A 26,089-nucleotide genomic window follows, 5' to 3' on the forward strand; every position below is an offset into this window, starting at 1 on the left:
CACTGTCTCTGATGCTTTGTGTCCAGCAAGCAAAACATCGCCCACAGTCCTCCCAGCAGGTTTAGAGTGGGATGATACAGAGATGGAGAGGCTTGTTGACTTATAATATAAATTTCCAACCCCAGTGTTATGCCTGAGGAAAAGCTTTTCAAAATAATTTGCAGGGCTGGAAAGGTTGTGCATGAGTACACCCACACTCGTGTGAGTACAAGGCGGAGGTGTGGACGGTGTTCTGCATCCATGGTTCACTTAAAATGTGAAGACATAATCGTGGTTACAGCAACCCAAGAACTAGGCAGTGGGTACAGTACAAGTATGTGCCATGTCACAGTCCAGGTTCAGGTAAAACACACATCCAGTCCCACATATTAAACACTCTTCACAGCGAACTTACAATGTATTTTGAAGTCTTTGTACTGCCTGTCCTCTATGGCCTCCACGTACAGAGAGGCACGGTCAGGAAACATTAATCCACCGGGTTTCTGTTTGACAAATGAGGCAAGGAAATAACTCTGCAATTAATCCTGAACACATTGTAAAAAGGTCTACATTACAGCAGCGGTGACATTTCAGTCCTCAGCCAAGTACAAGTTGGAATTATTGAGGTGTTATTGTTCCCTCTGCGCACAGACTTGGAATAGCAGAGCTGTTCATGATGTATAACTGTAAGACTATAAGTATTATTTTCCAATTACAGAAGACAATAAACAATAATATGAGTAGTAGTTAATAATGTAACATCCCTGCTAACATCCCAGACTTCCTATTCATTTAACATACTGTATATTCCCCAATCTGGCATGTTTTGAGTATATGATATCAACAATAAAGTTAATTTATATCTCTGGTTTTATCCGTGGTATCGTAGCTATTTAGTAGTATATATTGCTGTATATTTTAAAGCAGAAGGTCGGGATCCCCATCTGGGGTTGCAAGTTTATTTTGAGAGGTAGCAAGATGGATGGAATGACAATTCTGCCCAGAAAGTCTCTTTTTTACACTGTAGTCGTGTTCAGCCGACAATAGGTTACTGGTAGCCGGCTACAGAGCTCCGATAGCCGTTGGTCATATCTGCGCTACATTGCTAGTTGAGTTTAGCTGACATAAGGGGGAATTTGAGCCAGGTACAGAGCATTGGGACCTGCCCTGCCGTCTGCCTTCCAACCTACCACCCTTCCGCACCTCGGCTTTGCTCCAGTCCAGCCACACTCCGGCGTTCCTCTGTTACTCATCATTCCTTCCTGCAAACCTCTGGGCATCATTCCTCCATCTACATCTTACAACCTCAGCAAAAAATCCCCATTCTCTTACAACCTCACCCGCTGATCATAACAGCCGTAGTCACTTGGTCATACTAACTTTGCACTCGCCAGTAAATGTATAGGTTAGTATCTCCTAATTGACCGTTCGCAAAACCCCGCCCTTGAACGGTCCTCGTCCAATCCTAGCTCAGCAACTGTAACTAAGGAGAAGGACCCCCGTCAAACATTACGATTTCAGCAAGATGGTGAAATGATGCGCCTATGGCACCTGCAAGTCTGACACCAGGTACCCCAAAAGTTTAGAGGGAGGGGTCGTTTTTTTTCGCCTTTCCAAAGCCCAAGACCCAAGCGGAAAGATGCCGACAATGGATTAAGCAGTGTGGGAGACCTCACTCACAGCTAAATGCCTCGAAGATTAATAAGAATAGCTACATATGTCTGCTCCAAGGTAAGTAAAGCTAGCGAGCTAACTTATATCAATTATCAATAAGTAGTTTAAGTAGCTAAGTACATAACAGTTACAATCTGTAAAACTGGACTTAAGTTAACAGTTGTGGTTCTATATAGCATTATTATCGAAAGTAGTAATGTTCTAACTTTGAACATATCCCTCCACTGCATATTGCAGATCTTTCTGTCGTGCCCTGGAGGATATTGCCTTTTTGGATAATTTACGTTTTAGGGCCTTTAAAAATTATTCATGCAATGAGGGGTTGCAAATAAACAGGGCTTTGTTTGGGGCTACTGTTTTAAAGGATGATAGCTGCGCTATATAAATGTCAGCCTAACTCTTGAAATACTTTACTCAAGTATTGGGTTGTAAGGATTATTACAATATTTGCTAATAATATTTACATTCATGATTCATTATTTCATGGCTATTGCGGTGTTAGTTTATTTTGTCTGGGATATTTGTTACTGATGTTACTTCCGGATCAACTTACATATCATGTCTATACACACACACACACACACACACACACACACACACACACACACACACAAACACACACACACACCCTACCAGCCACTTGTCTCTGGCAAAGATGACGGTGTTGAGCATGGATTCATAGAAGAGGCAGTAGCCCATCCACTCAGCTATGATGATGTCAACCTTGTCAACAGGAAGCTCCACCTCTTCCACCTTGCCTTTGAAGATGGTGATCACTGCAACACACAACATATGTTTTAAGTGATAATCATTTTTTCATATTTTGGCGTGAAAAAAAGGGTCTTTACAAACCCCCTAAACACTAAAATGTAGGAACGATAATGCCTAAATGTGTATAAATGAGTATTAAGGACATATCGAAAAGCAAAGTTATGTCTCAAAATGATACATCAATTAAACATGTGACACAGATAGGACAGTATTCTAACTGTGTGCAAGAAATAAACTGGTGTGTGAGACAGAAATAAGTTTGTACAGTATGTGATACCACGACAGCCATGGTGTCCTTATGACAATCAACCCAGCTGGGGTTTACAATGAAGGAGTGGATCTTTGCCCTCTCCGGATTAGCAGACGTCAGCTTTGTTTGTTCTGCCTTGGCCAGAAGTTATTAAAGAGTTTCCCTGGTGATTCAAAGTGTCTGTCAGAATGACATGTGAACCCTGTTAGTCTAACGGGTGATTGCTTTCCTGCTTATTCACTGTCTGCAACTCAGAGTAAACATAGTGTAAACTCTCCTTTCAAATACTTGAGCATAATTGATATTCATAGGTTTATAGAGAGAACATTGGCTGGCAGGGTGGGTTGTGGAGCTATCATTTGGTAGATGCACAGTCAGTAGCTTTGGAGTACATTTTCAAAGTTAAAGGGGTGTTATGATGTAAACATATGCTTTGAAGTTTCATAAGTTGGCAGCGTGTGTGTGCAGATGAATACAAATAAGCCGGTCCAGTGCAGTATGGAAAATGGAACACAGGATCAGAACGAGACTCTGTCCTCACAGATTAACGATTATTCAGAATCAACGGTGTGATACCTATCACCAGTCCTCTTCTTCTCCTCCTCCTCCTCCTCATGTGTATCTGCCAGCCTTCCCTTCCTCCTTCTCGTTCACTATGTCTGTCACGCCTATAACCTAGTCTGTTGCTCCCTTCGCTGCAGATGAAGTGCAGTGTCAACAGAATGGAGCCAAGGGGGAACAGCTGCAGGTCTTACCGCTGTCGAGGTGGTTGGCCTTGATGATCCTCTCTGAGTACTCGGATATACTGGAACATTCAATCTGGCAGAAAAGACATAACAACATTAAAGCTATAGCGCGTAGTTTCTGTTGCCCCCCCATGAGGAATTCTAAGTAATGACAACAACGCTGTCGGCGTGTCCACTTGATACAAGCCCTATGTGATCGTGCGCGCGCCCCCACCCCTCCTAGATGCAGTTGCTAGCAGCTAAGGAGGAAAAGGAGGATTAAACAAACATAATGGACTCTTCAGAAGAGGTAATTATCTTCACTCGAGCTTCTGAGGCGGGAATGTCACCGGACAACACAATCTTCTGAACATAGCCATACTGAGAAATACAGAGAGAGTTGTGTGGAGCTGATAGTCTTAATTAGCTTTGTAGCAACTCTTTTGGCAATGGCTTGAATGTAACAGACGTTTATTAATATCAAAAAGTTACGCACTAAAGCTTTAAAACAGCTATAGATGAAGGGCTATGATGCTTTGAGGAAGATATGTTTAGTGGAATGTAGTCCTGTCTGTGTATAATGCAGCTTCAGAAGACTTCAAATGTTACCGGAATGCCTCAGATAAAAGCTCAATCGGCAGCAATTGACAATATGGATTACAGATGTACTCGGGCTAAATTTGAAGGGGGATGCAAGAACAAGAACACTGTCTTACATTATTTAAATCTGAACATTTGATGTTTATCCATATGTTTTGTTAGAAGTTTGTGACGCCCTGGTAGCTCATCTGGTTGAACGTGCGCCCCGTGCACCAAGGCTCAGTATCGCAGCAGCGCAGGTTCAGTTCTGACCCGCGGCCCTTTGCTGCATGTCATCCACCTCTCTCTCCCACTTTCCTGTCTTAAGCTGTCCTATCCAATAAAGGCAAAAAAGCCCCAAAAGTAATCTTAAAATATGTAATGGCTAGCTGTGGTCATAACAGGTAGTCTCTAAAGACCAGTTGTGGAAGAAGTATTCAGATCCTTTACTTAAGTAAGTATAAGCAGCATAATGTACTTAAATGTACGTTTGTATTAGGTAATACTTTATTTGAAGGGGTGTTCATAAGACATGACACTGTCATTATCAGGACATGACACCTGTCATGAACATGAAGGAGTCATTTTGAGTGTTAATGACTAAGTCCAAATGGTTCCACTTTACCTGAGGTCAAGGATATTACTCATGACACCTTCATATAAGCATTTGATGATGAAATCAAACTTCATGACAGGTCCAAATTGTTTCACTTTACTTAAAATATACTGCTAAAATATTGATGACACAATAATAATGCTCTCATGACAGCCAATGTAAAAACCAACCTCTTAATGACAGTTTAATGTAATGTTAACACATAGAGCTAAATAGTTTATTAAAGTTTGATAATTGGGCCTGTCATGACACATTTATGGCAGGTTATGTTGTCTAGGTTAATGTCAAGTTGTCATTACAAAGACATCGACAGGTTGTATTGTCTTTGTTAATGTCAAGTTGTCATGACAAAGACATCTCGGACAATGCTAACTTTGCATTCAAAGAGTCATAATTTACCGAACGACACTTAATGACAACGGTTATGAATACTCAAAATGACTCCTTCATGTTCATGACAGGTGTCATGTCATAATAATGACGGTGTCATGTCAGTCTTACACCCCTTCAAATAAAGTGTTACCGTACTTTGTATACAGTACAGGCCAAAAGTTTGGACACACCTTCTCATTCAATGTGTTTCTTTATTTTCATGACTATTTACATTGTAGATTCTCACTGAAGGCATCAAAACTATGAATGAACATATATGGAATTATGTACTTAACAAAAAAGTGTGAAATAACTGAAAACATGTCTTATATTTTAGATTCTTCAAAGTAGCCACCCTTTGCTTTTTTTGATAACTCTGCAAACCCTTGGTGTTCTCTCAATGAGCTTCATGAGGTAGTCACCTGAAATGGTTTTCACTTCACAGGTGTGCTTTGTCAGGGTTAATTAGTGGACTTTTTTCCCTTATTAATAAAAAAGCAAAGGGTGGCTACTAGGAGGAATCTAAAATATAAGACATGTTTTCAGTTATTTCACACTTTTTTGTTAAGTACATAATTCCATATGTGTTCATTCATAGTTTTGATGCCTTCAGTAAGAATCTACAATGTAAATAGTCATGAAAATAAAAAGGAAACGCAATGAATGAGAATGTGTGTCCAAACTTTTGGCCTGTACTGTATGTTATTACATATGGCATCAGTGTGTACTGTAAGTGGCATAGTTATTGTTGTAGCAGCTAGTTTTAACTTGGTGGTTTAGTCCAGTGGTTCCCAACCTACAAGCCCCCTGCTAAGGGTCACAAGACAAATCTGGAGGCTCATGAGATGATTCATGCACAAGGAAAGAAGAAAAAAAAACTAAGTTCTGCTACCCAAAATTGTATTCATTTTTTATAGGGATTTTTTTTGTTTTGGGAAATAATGGATTAGGGTCATGAGAGGTCACTAGCCAAAATGGTTGGAAACAACTGGCTTAATGTTGTATTTTATAATCTTATCATACTTTTTGTTGTGTAAAATCTTAATCTGAAAAGAAACTGAAGCTGTCAAATGAAGTAAAGTATCGTAAAATGGAAATACTAGCAGAGCAAAGTGCAAGTACCTAAATGTACTTTCCCCCACTGCTAAAGACAGATGAGGCTGTTTTACCAGGATGCTATTTATTTCCTTAGAAGTTAAGTGGAATAGTGACAATCCTTTACTGTATGTCCCACTGTGGCCCTTACAGGCAGTGGCATTCCCTTCGGTCATGTTCATATGGCTCCTCTGGCTCTTGAGGGATTTATCAGAGTGAATTCCAATTCCTTGTGTGTTTTGGAGTAAAGACAAATCCAGAATTGAATCTCTATTTTTGATGTATTCACCTGCAGCCACCATAAGGTGCTCTCTGGAGTAGAAAACAAGGTCATCTTTGTTCATTGTCTGTCTGTGGGTGGCTTCCATTGCAGTCGTGAATACGACCCCGCTTGCAAAAGATTTCAAAATTGAAAACTGGGCAGCTGGATATTTGCCAGGAGGGGTTGGAATTACGAAGGGAAAGAATTCACAAGGTGACCAGCCTCTGTGCCGGTCCCTGAAACGCTGCCAGAGCATCCTACTTTAAGCAATTGAGTTAATGATTAGTCCTTCAACTTCCAGTTTCATTAGTCATTGACATTTCAAATTCTTTTAAATTATCCTCAGCCCCACTGCTCTTTTATTTGTCCCATTTCTCTCCGCCTGAAATACCTGCATCTCTTTCACATTTTTCTCCATGCCCTTTCACTGTATACCTTTTCCTCCGAGTCCTGAGCTCCTTGTTTGACATACTACTGAATGTTCTGCTCACCAATGCAGGACTCATGGCTGATTAATTGAGGTGCCAACGATAACGGAGAAACAAAATAAAGCCCCTTCATTCATCAGATTAAACTCTTGGTACTTCTAGTAAGCGGCTCCCAAACAAAATGAGAACATAATTCAAAGGGAGGCATTTGTCAATACCAACCCCTTAGAGCGTCAGGGAGCCCAAGAGTATAGATTTTCACCTGAGTGTGCTCACTCTGTTCCACCTTACCTGGGACTCTGTTTGTCGGAGGTGTGCAGACTTATACATGCTGCAAGAGATCCATTTGCTTGTAATCAAAAAGGGGACTTTTGAATCAACCCAAGGTTCTTAAAAAAAAAGGGCCAACCCAGACTGGGACATTTGTGGAGAGACCAGGCAAAAAAAAAAAAAAAAAAAATAGAAGCACTCAGTTTTGCCTCGGCCTCTCGTGGAAGGTCTGCGGGGGCTTTTATTTTGGAGGCAGAAATGGATTCGACATGCTGTGTAAGCAACACACCAACTGTGAGATGGACAAATAAGGAATTATCAACTTGGATGTTTCTTTTTTTTTTTTTTGTGCTGAAAATGTAATCCTGGCTTTCTGCTTTCTAGCTGAGGTCTTCAGTTTCACACTGAGCATGCGTAGGGTGCGAGGATTTGACATTGGCACTGCCACACTGGAGCAGCCCTATTCTATGCTGTCTATTAGCGGAGGCTGCTGGTGGCGCCCGCAGCCTTCTGTCAGTATTTCCGTCAACTGCTCACACACAACACCGATTCCCCTGCCAATTAAAAACCAGCTTTATGCGTCAGCCCTCTAATTGGCAATGATTCCGCATCTGTCTCTGTCCGAATCTCTGCGAGAAGAGACAGCCATTAGCCATGTGTCCATCAGAGTCATGCTTCAGTGGGAGCACTGAGGCCTCGAGGCGGGGTTTAGAGTCAACACACCCTCACACGGTGCCTCTTGCACCTCTCACTAGTGTCAGGAGGAGTCACTGTCACTGTAGCCCTCCCACTTAAATCCTAATTTAGGATTTAAGTTTAGGTTCAGTTTGTTTCCTGTAGTTTTGAATGAATTTTAAGCTGCATTGAGACTTTTTGTTTGTAAATTCTACAACAAGCATATGAACAAACTTGTATACTATTAGCTTATCAACTAGCTAACATTTAGCCATGCTTGCCTAATGTTACATCCAGGAGAAATCGAGCAACATGGGCATCTCATGTCAACAGCGGGAGTTTTAACTCTCAAGACCCATTTGTGGTCTGTCACATTCTGAGAAAAGTAAGGGTTACACTTTACTTGAAGTTTTCTACATAAGAGTGACATGACACTGTCATGAACGTGTCATGAAACATTATAAACAAGTTATGGTTATGGTTATGGTTATGGTTAGGGTTCATGTGTCATGTGAGTGTCATGTGTTCATGAAAATGTCATGTCACGCTTATGTAGAAAACTTCAAGTAAAGTGTTTATCAAAGTAAGTTTAATGGAAAGTAGCCAACGCCTGCTTGAAATGTCACTGGACTACGTCCCATGCTAATTTGCATATCTGCGTAACTGTTTACCTCCTGTATATACAAAACTGAAAAGAAAAAAAGTATTAAAAAAATCTTAACTTTACAGACTCTAACTGGCTTCACCATTAGCTATTATTGTTTTTTTTTAATCAAGCTGTTACCATTTCATCAACTTGCATCTAAATCTTCTGTCTTCAAACGAAGCTTATGTTGTATAGACTGTGGAACTGAAGTGTAATGAAGAGAGAGGATCCAGACACTGAATTAAACTCACTTCTGTGAATTCTGTGTAGTTCAAGAAAAATAAAAATAAAAATAGAGAGAAAGTTGCTAAGTTGGCAACTCTCTTTAGCTTGCTCTATGTACAACTTTATACACCAAACACTCCTTTACTTTACTTTTGTCTTTTGGGTTTTGAGTGTAACACAGAGAGCAGTTATCTAAATTACAAGACTCTTTGAATGAGACGCAAAATGATTTATTGAGCCCTCGTGGTCGAAGGCTGGATCATATCCTGTCGATGTGCACTGCAAACAACACACATTAAACCACTTGTTTAAAATCTGCTCCGCAATCATTTAATTTCAGAGTTGCTTTAGCTTTTTGGACCCTGATATACCTTCCTGCAGATCAAGTTCACGTTGGCCCTCTGTGATTTCATGCTGGGCAGGCATTACAATCAGCACCTGTGAGCTTGTGGATTAATGCTGCTGACCGTGGTTTTATATCAGGGGTTGGTGAGAGCTGGAATGATTCGAGTATATGGACTGACCACATAAAATACACAATTTATTTACTGTTACTTGTTGGTTATTTGAGATCCCACATACTGCTCTCCATGCTGTCCTTTCCCTTTAATGTACATTCCCTCTGCAAATAACATTATTTGATAAAAAAGAGAGAGTGCTCTGCGCTTCTGTAGACAACAATCTGGTGCAACCACGGCAGGACAAAACAGTGTAAAGTAACAATAAATTGCCGGTGCCACACAGATGTCTTCTTACTTGATAGTTTTATTTCTTAAGGTGCATAACAGTGACTAACGTTTTGATGTAGGATTACATCTTCATCAGAGGACTCTGATAGTTTTATTTCTATCATATATACATCTTCATGAGAGTCCTCTCATGAAGATGTAATCCTACATCGAAACGTTAGTCACTGTTATGCACCTTAAGAAATAAAACTATCAAGTAAGAAGACATCTGTGTGGCACTGGCAATTTTTTTTAACATTATTTGATATTTTTGTAACGTTATCAGGGAGAAAAATATTCAGGCAAAATAAAAAAGAACAAACCCAATAAGGAACCCTTGTTAGATGTTATTCATACTAATTAGTTGTTGACGATGTACGATACATTATATTACCTGTGGGCTCAGTGTTTCATGATTATATGGCTCCGATACATATGGAATTCAGCAGCAAGCTGTCTTTTATGGGTACTCTGTGGAGCCAGAATAGAGGTTATCACTTTTCCTTTTTATGTAACGAGGTCCATATGACAGAGTGATGTTTTTGTTGGCCCAGAGCCCAGTCCTTCCACCTCACAAGCCCATCACTCACATGGATCTTTATGAGCTTTAGGTACAATAAAGGTGTTGAGCAGTGGTGCAGAACTCAAACCGAGAACATCTAAGTCAAATGTGCACAAAATCCCTGAATTCTTAGACCCATTTATGTGGATAAATCTTTCCCAGATGGATAGATGCATAGAAAAATGCAAGTGTGAGGTAAAGGAAAAGGAACTGAAGTGATATTTCGGTTTAAAGTACAAAGACAGGGATAGAGGAACCGAGCGAGACAGCAGAAGAGGGAAGGAAAACAAATAAGACGCAAGAAATCACACAAACACACACACAAACACACACACACACACACACACACAGACACATATATTGTCAACAAGTAGCTCAGAACAAGTCTCTTGGCATTTCCAAGTTAATCACTCGTCCCCCTGAAGCAAATACACACTGTCGGGAGCAAAAATAAGTTCCATGTGGTTAACCCAAACTGGTGGTGTGTATCCAGCATGTATTCTCAGACATGCCCCGACTGGCAATTACCTCTGCTCCAGTACATGATAACAGAAAGTGCTCTTAAACCGCTACGACTACGAGGCTGTCAACCTGCCGGAGAGGCCGCACACTTTTATCACCTGCCTGTCACACGGGATATTCTTTGAAAGATTATACGGAGCCTGAGGAAAAATGTTTAACACCTATACACAGAGAGCCGGTCATGCACATACAGTAAAAACAGATATTGATTTTTTAATTATTGGATGATACTCTAGATAGACTGAGATGGCTGTACACACGTGAAACACATACATTAGCTAGTTATCTTGAGAAAGTCTACAAAATAAACTTAGTCAAGAACAATGGTTACATTTGTTGCTGTGATTAAAAATAGAGAGAAGGTTGCTAAGTTGGCAACTCTCTTTAGCTTGCTGTATGTGCAACAAGAGCAAAAACCGAGATGATTTGTAGATATTAGTTTGTATGTATATATTTTTTTTTATTTATTTCGTTTATTTTTGTTTTTTGTTATTCAGACGATTTCTCCACATGATTTGTGTATGTGAGACCGGAAGATTCCTATTAAATAGTGGTGTCTTGTTGGTGGTGTCAAATGTTTGGCATGCCACAGAAATAAAATAAAACTAACTAACTACAGTAGATGCAAACAGTGTGAGCAGCTTGTCAGGCTGGGCTCTGCAGTGATTAGAGCCTGATGGTTCAGCATGATGACGCTCCACTGAAAGGAAACACGTCTTACCCCATACACGTGCTTTGCCCCCGCTTTGGCCGCGAACATGGACAGGATCCCAGTCCCGCTTCCAACATCCAACACTATTTTGTCCTTGAAGACGTGCTTGTTGTGGTACATGGCGTTCCTGTAGGTGAGCGTCCTCACTTCGTCCTTCAGCATCTCCTGGATTAGCATACGACAAAAAAAAAAATATATGAAGAAGATGTTGACACAGCTAACCCCTGCGGGGAGTTATAATTGGTTTTGTTGATTTAGAAAACATTGGCTGGACAATGGGAATCTGGATTTGCTGTAATCTCCGCAGTGGAGCGGTGACAAATAACACGCAGCCTCCCCCCCCGTAATCTTACTCTATCACGTCTCAGCCGTACGGTTCTACATTCAAATCCATAGGCGGTGTTTCCGAATAAGCCGCCCCATGAGCCTCCCAGGCTCAGCCTGTCTGCATTTCTTACCGAGTGCAAGCATGTGTGAGTGTGAAGAATATTTAGAAATGACACAAAAATTACACCTGACCTACTTTCCAAGAAATATCAAAGATTCATCTCACAGGCCACACTAGAGGAACGTGATCTTTTTTTAAACATTCTGCCTCCTCTCCTTACAATGCAGCTGAACTCTGATAGAAAAGTTAACCACGTAGAACGCTTCGAGTATCATCTTGAATACTGGAAATATGAGACACAAAAAAAGTAAGATTTTTGTTTTTTTAAACAATATGTTTAATAACGGCTCACTGTTGCTTAAGATTGAAGTATGTCTTCATCAAAGTTGCACCAGTCCTCCAGCATTCTCCATCAATTCCAGAGTGTAGTGCTAAGCTAAGTAAGAGGTAAGCCTCCCAGAAATATCCTCTCATGCAGGGTTCAGATCTCATGTCCTTTGATGGGATTGGCTGACTGTAACCCCACCCATGGTTCTAACCGTCTATGACATATGGGATTTGGTTGTTATAGGTTGTTTGGGTAGTACAGCGCAGGAGGAGGCTGGGAGGGTCAGTTCAGGAAAAATGTCACACAGGAGCATCATTAAAGTGCCTTGCCAACACACAATAGAGGAGTCTATAATATTGAGGTCTAGAAAGAAAAAGAAGAAGCTAAGGTAAAAGCCACATGGAGAACAACGTCAGCAGACAACAAAGGCCAAGTTGTGGCCATGGGGGTCCGCATGACGTACATTTTGTCATCTGCCCAAGTCTGTGAGGGTCAGCTACTCCTGGAGTATGATCAAGGGTTTAGTTGGAATGGTCTACAGATTTTAGTAACTTTTGCCCTTAATTTTTCAAATTATTATCGGAAACATTGGCAAAAACCCATGGGAAAAATGGTATAGATTTTATTTAAAGGAAAATTTGTAAAGATACAACTTAGACTTGTAATATAGCCTTTACTCCTATTGGTTATGATGACATTTCATCCCCATGCTTCACTACGAAGATCAAAAGCCAAAGCAGCTTTTCTGCTTTGGCAGAAAAAAGTCTTTTTTTCTTCAGATTATTTTTTGGGCATTTTTAGGCCTTTATTGACAGGACAGCTGAAGACATGAAAGGGGAGAGAGAGGGGTGAATGACATGCAGCAAAGGGCCGCAGGTCGGAGTACAACCCAGGCCCGCTGCATTGAGGAGTAAACCTCTATATATGGGCACCTGCGTTACCAACTGAGCTATCCGGGCGCCCCAAAGCAGCTGTCTTAAAGGTGAATGGAGAAACCACACCACAGATCAAACAGGAAGTCTGCGTTTAACTATATTATCTGAGCCACTTATGGGGAAGTGAAAAGGCAAACCTAACTGTCCATTTAAACTACAAGTCGATCTTGCAGGGATATTTCATGGTTTAGTTTTGATCCACTGTATCTCCAGACATAGTTGTGTTTGCACCCAGGTTTACAATGCGATGGATAACTTGTGTTCATTAATTGGCATTAGATATCTAACAGCAACATACTGTGCAATGTGAAAAATAAGTTGTTAGCATTATGATAGTTATGCTACACTGCAATATAAATATGGCTATATTTGTCATGTAAGAGTTGTATTTGCTACACCATATGCAGAGCTTGATCTGATGTACAATGAGTATTTGAAGGAAGATGCATATTTTACAAGGTCAAGTGTTAACGACAGGCAGTACAAGAGTCCCGGAGCTTGTGGTGGTAATGCAAACAGGAATGTGCAAACGGATGTTTTTTAGTTCCCGACTTTAGTTCCTGAGAATATTTGGCCAAAAACAGTCATCATGTTGGACATCTGTCTAATTATCCCTGAAAAAAACACACAGAAACAAGAAAACAGAAAAACATACTGTAGGACATGCAGGCATACCTCATGTATACCAAAGTGGGCATAAGAGTCAAAGTAGTAGTCTCGTGAGGTCATCTCCTCTGGGCTTAGAAATTTGGACATCTTCCCCCGCCCAGGACAGCTGGGAAGGCTGGCAGCATGGGGCGTGTGTGGCGGCAGAGGAGGCCGTGAGGCGTGCTGGATGGAAGGCACCGGCTTGGGCAACGAGGTGGGCTGTGCCGACTGGGATGGAATTATACGGATTGGCCGTGGCTGTGGTTGCTACAAAGAGAGATAAAGAAGAAAAACACTTGATTGAGGTTGAGGAATCTGGGCTTTTGTTAATCAAACCACTTTCTGAGTAAGAAACAAAACGAGGATGTAACAGCAACTTGGCATCACATTGTGTGGTTTGGATTCATGGGCAGTAACTGGCTTAGACTCATCAGCCATTCCACTCAAAAATGTAATCTGCTCTCATCCCTCTCAGCTCATCTGTCAGTCTACTCCACGAAGCAGCCTGGTGGTTTCACAGAGTCCAGAGAGTCTATTGAGTCTGGAGAATACTCTGATTACTGACATGAAGTCAGCCTGTCTGTCAACAGAAGGCAGAGATGACCAGAAAGCTCTCCTCTGCACAGACGGTACACCAATAACGCCATGATTATCACCTCTAAGGCCAGCTGGGAAGGTCTAGTCATAGTGTGTGTGCATGTGTGTGTGTGTGTGTGTGTGTGTGTGTGTGTGTTTCGTGTCAAGAGAGAGATAGCGAGAGAGAGAGAGAGATGGAGAAATGGACTCCCTGCATCTCAGTTTTGAGCAGTAAGCCATTCTGGTGTGTATTCTCATTCCAACTTTTTAGCCTTCTAAAAATAAAATGATAAATAATTGGCAAGGTGGATGGAAATATGGAGTGTTATCAGTGATGCATCTGTAGATTACATTTTTAACCTGAAAGAAGCAATAAAAAAAGTAAAATTCAAAGGCTTGTGTCGAAGGACAGCGAATAAAGGTATAGGACAAGCTCCATCAGAAAACAAATGTCTCTTCAGTTTGCAATCATACAGTCTGATCTTGCAGCACACCCTGACACAATGCTGCTGCTGGAATTTAAACCATTTGTTGCATGTTTTAAGATTTGCTACTGTATCTTTCAGATCTTCAGTTTTTGTGCCACATCTTCACCTCAATCTGAGGCCATTCAGCTTTTATAATCGTCTTTAATGAGGTAATGGAGAGTAGAAATATGCTCAGCTTAAAGAGATATTTTGCTGATTTAAATCCAGCTCTGGGTCATGGTAGTGTGGGCAGTGTGAAGTGTGTGGCATTCCTCTGTGACTGCAGAGCATGGAGCAGCCGGGGTCTGCCGAGATCTCTGCTGACCTCCATGCCGCGTTTCAGATCTTGGCAGACATCGGCTGCTCTGTGCACTGGCACCACGAAGGGAAGTCAGACACTGTTCATCTAAAGACACTGCCCACACAGAGATGACGCAGAGCTGGATTAAAACCTGTAAAATCTCTTTATGTGCTGAGATTACAATAACCCTCAAAAGTGCATCCAATTCTAAAACTATGATTTCAAATAGGTTAAGATAATTGTCACAATTTAAACTTCACTTTGAAGTTTGTTATTTTTCTTTTTTTGCAGCAGCTCTGTGCGATGCTTGGTGCCATCCATGACAATTCTGATTGGTTTAAAGAAATGCCATTAAACCAGAGCACGTTTTCCCATCCCCAAATGCTATGTGGAGTAGCCAGACTCTCCTTTAGCGCGCTTTGGAGGACGGTCTGGCAAAGTGAGACTACAGTAAAGCTGACCTGGGCCAGTTACATATCAGATATTCACTAATGATGCATTGAAGAAGCGTTCTTAGCCAGTCAGTCTGTCCACCACTTTGGTCCAGACTGAAATATCTTTACAACTATTAGATGGGTTGTCATGAAATTTTTCTCTAGTGCCATCAGGAAGTCAAGATTGTAATTTGGCTTTGGTTGATGACCAAAATACCTACGAAATTAATCAGCCCCAGCTGTGCGTTGTGTTCACAGCTAATTAGCAAATGTTATGTCAATGTTAGCATTTGCTCAAAGCCCTGCATTTGCCCTGCTGTCCCTATTTATTGAGCTGCTAGCATTGCTGAAGACTCTCATATCTTGTGAATGACAGCTCATTTCATAGCTACCCATTTAGCCTTCTGCTACATGCTTAGTGTGAGTCTCCTAACTATAGATTTAATATCTAAACATGACTAACCAAATAAATTAATAATTAAACCATGCAAAATGTAAAGCCAAATTTGTATGGAAATTCAACCGCAATAGTTAAGTAATTATAATTTAAGTGCTGCCTTCTCTCTGGCTTTAATGGATTTGAAGTTGATTTATATAATTGATTTTAGTGAAAAAGCATCTGTACATACAAACTAATACAATTTCTGATTATAGCTATAGTGCGTAGTTTCTGTCACCCTCATGAGGAATTCTAAGTAATGACAACAGCACTGTCAGTGCGTCCACATAATACAAGCCGTACATGATCACGAACCACCCCCACCCCTCCTACATGTAGTTTCTAGCAGCTACATGGAGGATGGAGGACATGGACAGGACAGGAGGATTAAAAAAACATGATGGACTCTTGAGAAGAGGTAATTACCTTCACTTGAGTTTCTGTGCGGGAAAGTCACCGGACAACACGGTAACACTTTACAATAAGGGTACATTAATTAGCATTACTTAATGCATTAATACTCATTAATTAACTGTTAATTACAGTTAAATAGGGTGTCTAATACACATTTATAAACAATGTTCATGTTTGTTCATGTTAACTATGGTATTAATTGATGCATTATTTACCATTAGTTAATGCCTTAACTAATTGTTAATTACAGTTAACTAAGGTGTCTATTTTACCAATAGTTAATGCAGTAATACGCTCTGACTTACTGTTAATAACAGTTAACTAAGGTGTCTATTTTAACATTATTTAATGTACTAATAAACCTTAACTGGAAATAACAGCTAACTATTACAATAATAAGCATCACTTAACAGTTAATCATTCAATATTAAACAATAGGTAAATGTTAACAAATGTCTCTTGATAACATCAACTAAGGGTTTACTTTTCAATTAAGGTATTTTCTAATATTACTAGGTGGTTGATAAAGATGTTTGATAGCATGTATGTCTTAAGGTTCACAGCCAAGCCATCTCATTATGAGAAAACTGTTAATTGTTTATTTACGGGTTATGGTTGTCCACATACTTTTGTCCACTATCCTCCAACGTATGACTTACTTTTGGTAGAGGGTGAGGTCAGTGAAAAGACTCCATAGTCTCCATGCAGAGGTTTGCTTGTTCCTTTGTCTTCATGTAGACATTAACTTAAAGCCCAACCTATATAAGATATTGTGCATGCTATATAAGCATTACTAAACCATAATTAAACAGTTATTAATGATCTTTGCCTTATTGTAAAGTTGAGAACATATGCACCTTAACTTACACTTGATAAATGCAAAATAGTGCTGCTAAATCATCACTTAAAGTGATGGTTCGGAGTAATTTCACCCTAGGGTCCTTTGCACCATGACCTCGAGCCAAACGTTTGTATCTCATAAATGAAATGAAAAACCAATTCTTTATACAAAATGTATGTTAACAATTTAACTACAAATTGCCACTTGCCAATTGCCATTTCTAATAAAATTAAAGAGCCTCCAAAAGGAATGAATCATAAAGAAAACATTACAGTGGTCTATACAATTACTAGGATTGGGTATTAATTAACTTTAACATGAACTGTGTCACTTTATAACTTTATATAAATATAAATGCTTGCATGAGGCAAATTATTTTAATGTTTTTTTTTATTGGCAGAAGCTCTTGAATCTCTTTCAACTGCTGTACTTTTTTCAAAATGGCTTCATCAGCGTCAACCGCTTGTTTACATTGCTTGGCAATGTCTATGAGCTTCCTCCCCTTGAGCTGAAGAACCAGTTGACCAGTCTAGCTACCTGTCTCAATTTACATATTATTATTAATCAAGTGATAGTTAAAGTCCATATGTTCAGAACTTTACAATAAGGCTATCAAAGAGCATTAATAAGTGTTTAGTTATGGTTTAGTAATGCTAATTCAGTATTATTATACATTAATCAGTTGATAGTTAATGTGCATATGTTCTCAACTTTACAATAAGGCTATCAAAGAGCATTACAAACTGTTTAATTATGGTTTAGTAATGCTTATTCATTATTATTATACATTAATCAAGTGACCAGTTATGGTTAAGAAATACTTATATAGCATGAACAATAATTTATATAGGTTGGGCTTTAAGTTAATGAACAAGCAAACCTCTGCAATGGCTTGAATGTAACGGACTTTTATTAATATGAAAAAGTTACACACTAAAGCTTTAACATTCAACCCAAATAACATGTAGTTGATGTACCGCCAGGATTTCATTGAGCATTACAGCAGGGAACATGAGAACATTGAGAGACTCTGCTTGGTCAAGTTTGCACAGTTTTTGATTAATTGCTAAATATAAAAGCTCTCACGCTTTGCGAGGAACTTGTAATTAAAAGGGAAAGCCCAACTGTTGAACTTCTCTTAATCCTTTAAGCCATGCATGATGAAGATCTAAAGAGGGAGCACTTGGTACAGTGCAGCATATTAACCTACTATTTCTGTGAGAGAGATATCTCTCACAGTAATAGTAGAATAATATGATATAAATATTTTAATATGATATAATTATAATTAACATGTTATGTTAATCTTTTGGATCATCAAGGAGACTTTACTATAGCTGCCTGGAGATGCCTGTTTTTATTGATGTATCACTTCATTTATTTAATCTGAAAAGACAAACAGATGTTTCCATTTAGCAACTGATCTAAAGTCATACTCAACTGTTATGATAAGAAATCTTGGCATCTTTTAAAAGAAATTCCAACAGTGAAAGCAAACAAAAGCATGATTTGATGAACAGCTGGCTCCAAGCCAACATTTAAAGAGCCAATAATTACAAGACAGGGCCACAGAATCTGTGATTAAGGCTGCCAAGTTTAATACAGAATCGATCAGGACTTTCTATAAGTTGCAACGCAGAAAAAACAAAATTGCTCAATCTTTCATTAACGGAAAGATTGAAGTAGACTTGGTCGGGCAGTACGGTCAGAGGAGAGCAGCTGCAGCGAGTGTAACCGAGATGCTTACACAGGAAGGAGAGGGTGGCACACATCCTTGCCTCTGACCCCCTAGACAGATAAACACATTTGGGCTTGTATTTCAGATTGGATCCTCCTCCTTACACAGAGGTGAGGATTGTTATTTGAGAAGGGCATTCAATTGACACTTATGAGGGGACATACAGTCATTTTGTACCTTAAAGATGATGCCTGTTTATGAACTGTTTCATAAATCAGTGGTAACGTCAGTAGGTGGATTTGTAAAGTAAACTATGTCTGCTGAAAGGAAATGAGCGTTTCAATGCATGTCTGGAGAGAGGTACCACATAGATGACTAAAAGGCTATAATGGCCTACTGTAGGTAAGGCGTTTTTCTGTGATAAGGTCAAAGGAAATCAGCATCCCAGTCCGGAAAGAGAATCACTTTGGTCCTCTGCCATTATGGCACTTACTGTAGGTGCTTCTGAGAACACAAATATTCCAAAGCAGCAGAGAGCAGCGGAGGGCACAGACCCATCCATAAAGGCAGTGTCTTCTTACCATAATGTAAGAGGTGCCTGCTGCCCTCAGACATGAGCAAATTGATAAAATGTTGAGAGCTTGAGGAAGGCTTTTCCCATGAACAAACTTGCTTTGAGGTAACTTTTTTGTTAAATGAATAATGTACATGAGACTCCAACTTCACAGGGTGTTTTGGATCTTTTAAGCATTACTTATCAGCACTGCTTCTTTAGTATCCAGTCACACTGTGAATACAGATGTGGCACTGCACTCAACAAAACACTAGGCTTATGTTGTGCTCTGATGCAGAGATGGGGACTCAAGTCTGAGCCCCGCGACTCGGACTCGAGCCGCACTTAAGTCGCACAAACAGCTGATTTCAGACTTGACTTGCGACCCGACCCAAAAGACTTCAGACTTGACTCGGACTCAAGTGCCGAGACTCTTCAACAACCTCTTTTCATGCAATTATTGCTTTTTAAATATAAATTCATTCATGTATTTCTATTTTCTTTTATTGGCGCATATACGTCGGGGAGACGTATGACGAGCTGCATGTCCCCTGCCCTTTGCCATAATGTGCAACGTAATGCATGCGTTATGCCTTACGTGCACGCACTCACATAAATGCATTGACAATGGCGATGCCTAGTCCTCGCGGAGTTGTGCCTTTTGTCATTAGTGTTGCTTTCAATAACTTCGGACTTCATCAGGCATCTCAAAACGCACCCAGATAGGTCAGTCACTTGCTAATGTGAAAGCGACGTTACATTTAGCATATATCGTCACAGGTAACAAGCTGTTGTGCTGATGCTGGGAACAGGCAAATTGTATCTTTGTAGTTGTATCCATATGATGTGACATACTTAGGTTAACACCAGGTTGTTGTTAAATAGCAATACGCATAAGTATCAGTTCTCTCATGCTTGCACCATGGTTGGTGTATTAACTTTCAATACAGATGTTTCCCTCACACTTTGAACACTGAAAAATGTAACGCATGATGAGGTTGGGCTTTGCAGCCAGTTAGTAACACAGACAAACATGCATTCTTTGGTGCAGATACCAAAATGTTGAAAAATACAGTTATGAAATTGAAACAGAGTTCTTAATTTGTATTTCTTCAGATTGCATTGCAGTAGACCCCATAAAGTTATCCTAGGGCTGGGCGATATATCGATATTAAAAATATATCGATATATTTTTAAATGAGATATGGAATTAGACCATATCGCATATATCGATATAGTTCAAATGTGATCCTTGCTCCCATAGATATATACACAGATGTCGCCTTGAGGTTCTAAACATACGTCAAAACCGCCGCCATCTTGGAACAGGGGTGCGAAGCATTCAGATCAACGCTAAAGATGCCGGACTTTTGTACTGCTTAATTATGTTTGATAGAGGAAATGAAAAGAACAAACAGCAATGAATAACATTTAACAGGTGACAATGTGTTTTATGATTATGTATGCCGCCTTCGACCAGCAACCTGAGCTCCGGCGGCAGCGGGAGGCGGAGAGCTCCGTGGCCGGCCGCAGCGTCTCTTCCCCCGGGAAAAACACAGCTTTGCCTCGCTGCTGCGCCGGTCCCCGCTGATCCAAATCGGACCAGCCAAAGACAGAGTGGTGATCGGTAGGATCTTACACGTAGTCCAGGACGACCTGTATGTCGATATCGGCGGAAAGTTCCAATAAGTTTGCCGGCGGCAGGCGGACGGAGAGAAGCTACAGCGGGGCAGCAGAGACCGTCTGCAGCTGCAGGATCTGGAGCTCAGTGCCCGTTAAAATGACATGTAACGCATAAATACATACAGAAATAAATAGTGGAGGAATGAGCCTGGACATTTCAGTCTGTTTTAAACTTCACCTTGAAGCAGAAACTCTTAGTTCAGAAGGGTGAAGTTTCCGTTTGAACTCAGATCTGTGAACCGATCATAATAAATATTCTTTGTATTAACACATTAATTAGTTTCTTTGTTTTGTAGTCGATAGTTCATCTTTTAGTTTACTTAAGTGGAAGCAGTATCAAGTGGAAGAATGGGACTATAAACCTAGGCTTACAGGCATGAGGCATTACATTTTGAACAAAGTAGATTATATTAATATCAAAAGCTTAATTGACCTTTGGAACGAATCACAAATATGGAGCTTTGATTTCAAAAAAGGTACTCCTGTTATACAGTATTTAGGTTTACATTTTATTATTTGAACAGCTGAGCATTTAATCATGAACCAGGTGAAGAAACCGGTTTATTATTTATTTGATTTTGCAACTGTCTCTATGAAACTACTTGTGACATGTCATATTTGATTTTGGCTTTGACTGAACATTTGCTCTCACTTTGCGGAAAAAAAATATCGGGATATATATCGTATATCGATATTCAGCCAAAATATATCGGGATATGACTTTTGGTCCATATCGCCCAGCCCTAAGTTATCCTATAACGGATTTTGATACTGTACTGTATGGATGGTAGCTACAGGACCAACACGGTCTCACGGCAGTTCGTGAAATGGACACGTTATTTTTAATCTATTGATACGTGCTCACAGGGACGTTTTTGTCGTTTGTCAACAATAACAGGACGGTTAACGGGGAAACAAAACGCCACACATGGGACGCGATCCCCGGCCTTCGGGGTAAAAGTCCGGAATTGTTTGACCCATCCACCCCCCCAACCAACCTCCTTACACGGATTTACGGCATTTCATACTACTCACTACCGTAGTCGTGCTGTGACCACGACATATGCTTTCCATTTAAATACCTTAGTTTACATTTTCGTGCTAGCCACCACGAAAAAACATCTATTGATACGTGAACACGTATCAACACAAAACCAGCAACATAACACAATAAGTGAAAAAGGTTTGTTTGTGAACACGTATCAATAGATTACATAACGTGACCATTTCACGAACTGCCATGAGACTGGGTTGACAGGACATTCTTTGAATTCATAAGATTTAACAATATAGTGTTAGGGACAGAACAGATGGCCAGAGACTTGAGACTTGACTTGAACTTGCCACCTCAAAGACTTGAGACTCGACTTGGACTTCCAAAAAATGACTTGTGAGCATCTCTGCTCTGATGTTAATAACAAAGCTACAGTAGATGACTTCTATAATGAGATGTAAAAGAATAATGAGTATTTGGGGGCTTCAAATCAATCAATCAAATCAATAACATTTAGTGTAAAATCCCCATTAGACATGGTCTGAGTAAAGGAACACAGAAATAACAGACTGCAACAACAAAAACTGAACAGCATTAAAGCAGATATAATAAACAATACAAAACCAGCAACATAACACAATAAGTGAAAAAGGTTTGTTTGTGAAGGACGCAGAAAGGATGGCGCGTTATGGTTGGCTATAATAAAATGAGTAGAGCTGGTTTTTCAATCTAGATTTAAAAATGTCAACTGAGTGAGCTTCTGTTATATGGAGGGGTAGGCCATTCCACAGATGAGGGGCACAGTAAGAGAATGCTCTATAACCAACTGATTTTTTGTTTACCAGGGGAGTGGCCAGGAGACCAGAATTACATATGATGTAATGAGCTCAGATAAATAAATCAAAAAATAAATAAATTACAGCTGCACTTTCATATGGCTCTTCGTAGTTTGGCTTATTTAAAGCTAATGCACTTGCACTTACTTCTTGCTGTCTGGAGATTGTACCTTCAAGGTTGAAAGCACTTAATTGGAAATGGCTTTTGGATAAAAGCCTCAGCTAAATGACATGTAATGTAATTTAACGGTCAAAGATAAATGGTGCATTGTATATGGAGCCTATAATGTAGATTCGTAAGCCACTGACGCATCGTGTCTTCAGCTCCAACTTCTTTTCCTCGATAAACTGCTCCAGTCCACACATCAAGTCCCAGCGTCCTCCGCTTTGCTCCTGCAGTACCGTGGACAGCGCAACTTCTTCTGCTCTCAGCGCAGCACACCCTGTCCCGTTCAGCCTCATCATGTGCCTTTTTTTATTTTATAAACGGGTTGCCTTTATCCCAACACATTTAGACGTTGTCTGAGGGACCCCCCCTATCCGAGGACGGGTGGTCAGCTGGTCATGTTGTAAGGGTAAGAGTCCTGTCTTCTAAATAAAAGTGGAATCACTCTGAAACCCCTGCAGAACACACTATAACCTTGGGAGGTACGTGGCTTGTTTTTCCAAGTGTAGGCTACTCGATGTTGGAAATATACTCACTTGCCTCGCGCCTGCTCTGCACACAATGCCTGTTTTATCGTAGGGGGGGGGCTAAACATCCCTGCATAGATGGAGCCTGTCCTATCACCCGGACTGTTGTCTCGCTATCCGGACAGTATGTCGCATTTTGTCCGAGGTGCGACTTCTACGTAAAGGTAGGACACAACGCTGCAGACATGGAGGCATTTGGAACTCTTGACAGAGCACCCTCATTTTGACTTCTGAAATGCCAAAGGTGTCACTCTCACACTTACCTCGGTGCTCTCAGACTCCGCCATTTTTCTCCTGAGGAGCATGCAGCGGGACGAGTGCTTAATTCCCATAGGAGCCGGCAAAAACAGGTGCTCACACTTTGTAAGGAAGTGAGGAGGATGAGGAACCCGTATGCGCCTCAACGATTTTTTTTCTCCGTAGCTCTTTCAGTCAATACTAATTCTCATTCACATCCCAAACTGCAATGTTCTTTAAAAATCCTAAGACTCGGAAAAGACACAAAACTACACGAGGTCCCAAAAGCATTGCAGCAGCTGTTGCAATTAAGTGCAGAGTCCATGGCGCGAAAGTTTGCCGTCCCCCGGTGTGCTTTCCTGGAGAGCATGAGAGGGAAATAAGGCATCATTTGGCACTAGCTGAGATAAGATTGATATAAATGCATCGTCCTGTCCCCATGACACAGCAAGCGCAGATAGGAGTCTCAGAAGATTGCAGCAGTGAAAGCAGCAGATTGTCCTGAAAACACTGCTTTAAGCCCCACTTTGATTAACTCCTCTACGGTAACACTGTTTCTAAAAATAGCACCGCTTCCGCCGCTCGTCTCTCAGAGGGGAAAGACTTTGCCGCTGAGTAACATGCACAGAAATCTGCGAATTTCTTATTAGGCTACCACATGCCACCACTGATGCACCCCCCCTCTGCTCTTCATTTTATATGGAGCTCCTCTGGATTCCAGCTCTTCGCTTCATTTATCCCCGCTCTCCATCCTCCAGCCTGCCCAGAGGAAAGTTGGAGTTTGGCTCCGCGGTGGTTGAAAAGCCAGGACGCTCTGTGCTCAGGTTACGCGCGCACACACACGGAGAGAGAGAGTGTATAGAATGAGAGAGAGTGTGTAGAGAATGAGAGAGAGAGAGTGTATGTGTGTAGAGAATGAGAGAGTGTATAGAATGAGAGACAGTGTGCAGAGAATGAGAGAGAGTGTGTGTAGAGAATGAGAGAGAGAGTGTATGTGGGTAGAGAATGAGAGAGTGTATAGAATGAGAGACAGTGTGCAGAGAATGAGAGAGAGTGTGTGTAGAGAATGAGAGAGAGAGTGTATGTGTGTAGAGAATGAGAGAGTGTAGAGAATTAGAGACAGTGTGCAGAGAATGAGAGAGAGTGTGTGTGTAGAGAATGAGAGAGAGTGTGTAGAGAATGAGAGAGAGAGTGTGTGTAGAGAATGAGAGAGATAGTGTGTGTGTGTGTGTGTAGAGAGAATGAGAGAGAGAGAGCGAGAGAGAGAGAGAGAGAGAGAGAGAGAGAGAGAGAGAGAGAGAGAAGTGACCACTCCTGTCTCCCTGGCTGTAGGGGCAGTGTCAGAACTGGCTGCTGTTTGCACGCATGTTACATGCTTCACCTGCTCTGCTCACTCCAGGGGTGAACCAGGACAACCTCAACACACACACACACACACACACACACACACACACACACACACACACACACACACACACACACACATTCACAAGCATACACCCTTTTCTTTGATGCCTTGATGCTTTTTTTGTTTTTTTTACTTGACCCTGCCTTAACCAGGATGGTCTCTTGAGATATCCTAATAGTTATAACACCCATGATTGGGCCCATACTGCACCGGTTCTATAAATGACCACAGACTGCCATCCACTGCTGTCAGAACTGTTTTATACCCAACCAAGCGTGTGCTAGTGTATCTTGTCTCTAAAGCTTTTTTTCCTTTTGCAACGGAGTCTATTTTGAGTAGAGGCCGTCCCTCTCTGCCACCCACACCACTCACCAGTTGTTACATTATTCAGTAAAGAGGTTAGGCAGACAGTCTCCAGGCAGTAAGCAGGCACCAGGATGGGAACCTGGCCAGATGCTCTTTTCGTTACCCATACCTCGTGCCATTACGCAACGTAAACTGTATATTTGGGCAAATAATCATGACAGATACAAAGGCTAGGCATGTACATTGCCTGCAAGCATACAGGACTAATGCCCTGTTTCCACTGCATGGCACGGCTCCGCTCGACTCGACTCCACTCACCTTTTCGGTACCAGTAACTTTTCTCTTTTCGTTTTTCCGCTGCAGATAGAACACATGTGGGCAGGACTTTTAGCTGATCGCCATAGCGACACCGTGTGAAACTGTTGTGACATCATCTTACTGAATCTTTTCATCAGCAACCGAACGGAGGAACATCTGCACTTCGTCAATTGTATGGCGTACGCAGTTTTGCGTGATGCTGTTGTTGTTGTTTTTTTTGTTTTTTTTTATCTGGGTCGAGTGAATAAAAAAAATTGAGATCCCTATTGACAGAAGCTTGGCTATTTTTAAAATGACGGGTTTGTGCAGGATGTTCCGTACTAGTGACGATTCTCTCTGACCAATCAGTGGTCTGCGGTGTTTTAACACAACCTTTTTAGTATCAGCTCAGGTCGCTTGGAACCCAGCTACCAACAGAGAGTCATTACCAGGTACTATCCAAAACTTTTGCTAACGGAAAACCATTAAAGGTCCCATGGCATGAAAATTAATATGCATTCCCCCAGCCTGCCTATGGTCCA

At 40.8% G+C, this 26,089-nt stretch overlaps 1 protein-coding gene across 1 annotated transcript in view; it reads right to left on the minus strand.

Annotated features, from left to right (window-relative positions):
• LOC114560365 (protein arginine N-methyltransferase 8-B) overlaps positions 1–24,154 on the minus strand; it is a 36,850-nt gene extending 12,696 nt beyond the window's left edge. Inside the window, exons 1-6 of the mRNA XM_028585690.1 lie at positions 23,563–24,154; positions 13,418–13,657; positions 11,101–11,256; positions 3,430–3,493; positions 2,287–2,429; positions 395–482 (exon numbers count right to left, since the gene is read on the minus strand). Of these exons, the coding sequence (XP_028441491.1) occupies positions 395–482; positions 2,287–2,429; positions 3,430–3,493; positions 11,101–11,256; positions 13,418–13,657; positions 23,563–23,631 (760 nt within the window). The 5' untranslated portion in view covers positions 23,632–24,154. The remainder of the gene's footprint in view (positions 1–394; positions 483–2,286; positions 2,430–3,429; positions 3,494–11,100; positions 11,257–13,417; positions 13,658–23,562) is intronic.
• Between the last annotated feature and the right edge of the window lie 1,935 nt (positions 24,155–26,089).

Source organism: Perca flavescens, chromosome 8 (assembly GCF_004354835.1).
Source record: "Perca flavescens isolate YP-PL-M2 chromosome 8, PFLA_1.0, whole genome shotgun sequence".
Taxonomy (NCBI): Eukaryota; Metazoa; Chordata; class Actinopteri; order Perciformes; family Percidae; genus Perca; species Perca flavescens.